Below are 2,500 nucleotides of genomic sequence, written 5' to 3' on the forward strand. Positions count from 1 at the left end.
TATTTTCCTGAACAGATTAGCAGTGGTAATGGTGGTAATGTTTTATTTGTGTAGATAAACAGAAAAATATATCAGGAGTTAAAAATGGGATAAGAAGGAACAAGTTTAAACCCTTCCTTACTATAGTGGTTCCTGAACTTTTTGTCTCGATGCTGTTCCTTTTTTTTAGCTACATATTCATACATAATCAGACTGAAAGGAATATTATTCACTCTACTATTTGACATCATTGAATCTTGAAATAAGGTCTTTACATCTCATAGTTTTTATAGGTTTGAAGTTTTCCCCAGTCTGGAAAAACTGATATTCAAATCTTTTCCCTTCCCCAAGGTGCTTCTAGTTCAGAAATCATTGCACTGCTGACACGTGAGCTTTGTTGAATGAGATCACACAATTGAACTTGCTATACCATACCCAGTCTTCCATTGTCAAGAATCTATTTTCATGAGTTGCTTTTAAAGTTTAGTGGGCCTTACTTTTTATGTCTATTCCATATGAGGTAATATAGATATTACTTTTATATCTTGGGCATTAGAATTACTACTAAGTAATCTGCATATATCAAGTAAAGGAATTACAATGGCGGCTTAACAGCAATATATCTTTCTGTATATTATTTGATTTGTCAAAATGTAAATTGCATTTTTGCAAATGATTAATTTACTGATTTACTTTTTTCTTAAACCCCGATCGTTTTTACAGGTTTGCTGTCTATGCTAGGTCGTAAAGATGCACCGCCAACACCGCCCATCAACCTTCTAGCTGACTTTGCAGGGGGTGGACTCATGTGTTCCTTGGGAATTGCTATGGCATTGTTTGAACGCACTCGGTCAGGTCAGTACAATTTAGGCATTTTGGGGGGAAGGGGTGCAGCTTAAACTACATGATTCGTATTGATTTTGTAGTTAACTATTTTATTTTAATTTCATTCTTCATTAATAAAGAAAAAAAAATAGTAGGATATAGTGTTCATCACAATTAACCCATTGCGGACAGGTGTCATGACATACATGACGCAGGAGCTCTGGCCTGATGAGGGGTGTCATGATGTAAATGTCATTCGGGGATTTTGGATCATTGTGTTATTTTATTGTGCTAAGGGTAATGAGTTTGAGTGATGATGACAATTACAGTCATAATTACTATAATTGGCATAATATTAAGTGAAAAACATCCAAAACCTAGATGGCACCACTTTCTGCTAGCACCAGCAGAAGAGAGACGTTTGAATGGCCCCCATCCACAGTCTCAGGCATGCACAATCTTTATAGAGTGATGGCACATAGCAAGTGGCTGACCTCTTGCTCTAAATTACCACAGATAAATGATGTGCAAGCAGAACGAGAAGAGGAAGGTGACTCAAATCATGACCAATGTCTACAATGTGCCCCTGTGCTAGTAGGGATACCTTTTACTGTGTCACTCACAGTCATAAGCACAAGTTTCCTTTTTCTTTCCTACCTTTTCATGCTATCTTTATTGTGGATGGTTATATGTTTCGTATTCCTTCATGACAGTACATAAATATGAAAAAATAAAGTTGCTTTTTGTCCTCCCATAAAACAGCAATACGTCTGTCACATTGAGTATAAAGAAAATAATAAGCTGATAGAGCATGTATTATGACAGATTTAAGTCTCTAAATACAGCAAAACACACAAAAATTAAAACACAAAAAAGGCTATAGCTTTACAATGAGTGACTAAAAGAGAATGGGAAAATACAAGGTATGTTGCGTGAAGCTGCCTTGCAAGCAAATCTATCCCCCGTCCACAATGGGTTAATTGCTGAAACAGAAAATGGAAGTGTCAATAATGGAGCAAGAACAGGAAGAAAATGATAATATGAAAGCTATTGCTATTCAAGCATTTGCCATATGTGTCATTCATCATAATATGATCTACAAAAAGTGTTTAGTTTGCATTCAGAGGCACATAATATAAAGAGAAACTGGTGTTTTCCTGTGAAAATGTGTGTGTGATTGCAGGAAAGGGTCAGGTGATAGACTGCAACATGGTTGAGGGAGCAGCTTATGTCGGAGCGTGGCTCTACACCTCTCGAGATTTGAGCATTTGGAAACCACAACGAGGAACTGGATGGTAGTTTATTCATATTAGTTCAGGGATGATGTAGATGTGTATTTTAAAAATTGCTTTAAGTTCTTTGTTGCAGGTGTTTTTCTTTGTATGAGTGTGTCCTTGTCTATCTTAGTCTGCATCTGTATACCTGGGCCTACTTATGAATATAGAATGAGGGTTGTGTTTGGTGGTATTTTTTCTTTTTTCTTTTTATTACAAAAAATCTTGAGGCATAGCATAACTTAAAACCAAACCAATTTATCTCATTGCAATTGCAAACTTGAATTCATTTTGATTTATAATGATTCAGATTGATTAACCACTTAACCCCATATGATGTGACATTCACATCATGACTTGGCTGGTCTTCCTGCTTGATGACTTGAACGTCTTGTCATGGTTTTATCTGGTTGTTGCTGGAT

The 2,500-nt window shown here is 36.2% G+C and overlaps 1 protein-coding gene across 5 annotated transcripts in view; it reads left to right on the plus strand.

Annotated features, from left to right (window-relative positions):
- Nucleotides 1-2,500, plus strand: part of Amacr (Alpha-methylacyl-CoA racemase) — a 9,719-nt gene that overhangs the window by 2,930 nt on the left and 4,289 nt on the right. For 4 of the 5 annotated variants that reach the window (XM_043004046.2, XM_043004049.2, XM_043004048.2 and 1 more), the window contains exon 5: nucleotides 703-834. In XM_043004046.2, the coding sequence (XP_042859980.2) occupies nucleotides 703-834 (132 nt within the window). Of the gene's footprint in view, nucleotides 1-702; nucleotides 835-1,987; nucleotides 2,100-2,500 lie in introns of all 5 variants that reach the window. The other variant, XM_043004047.2, reaches the window with a different exon arrangement.

Source organism: Penaeus japonicus, unplaced genomic scaffold, assembly GCF_977035675.1.
Source record: "Penaeus japonicus unplaced genomic scaffold, GWHDUDI00000001_assembly GWHDUDI00000001, whole genome shotgun sequence".
NCBI lineage: Eukaryota > Metazoa > Arthropoda > Malacostraca > Decapoda > Penaeidae > Penaeus > Penaeus japonicus.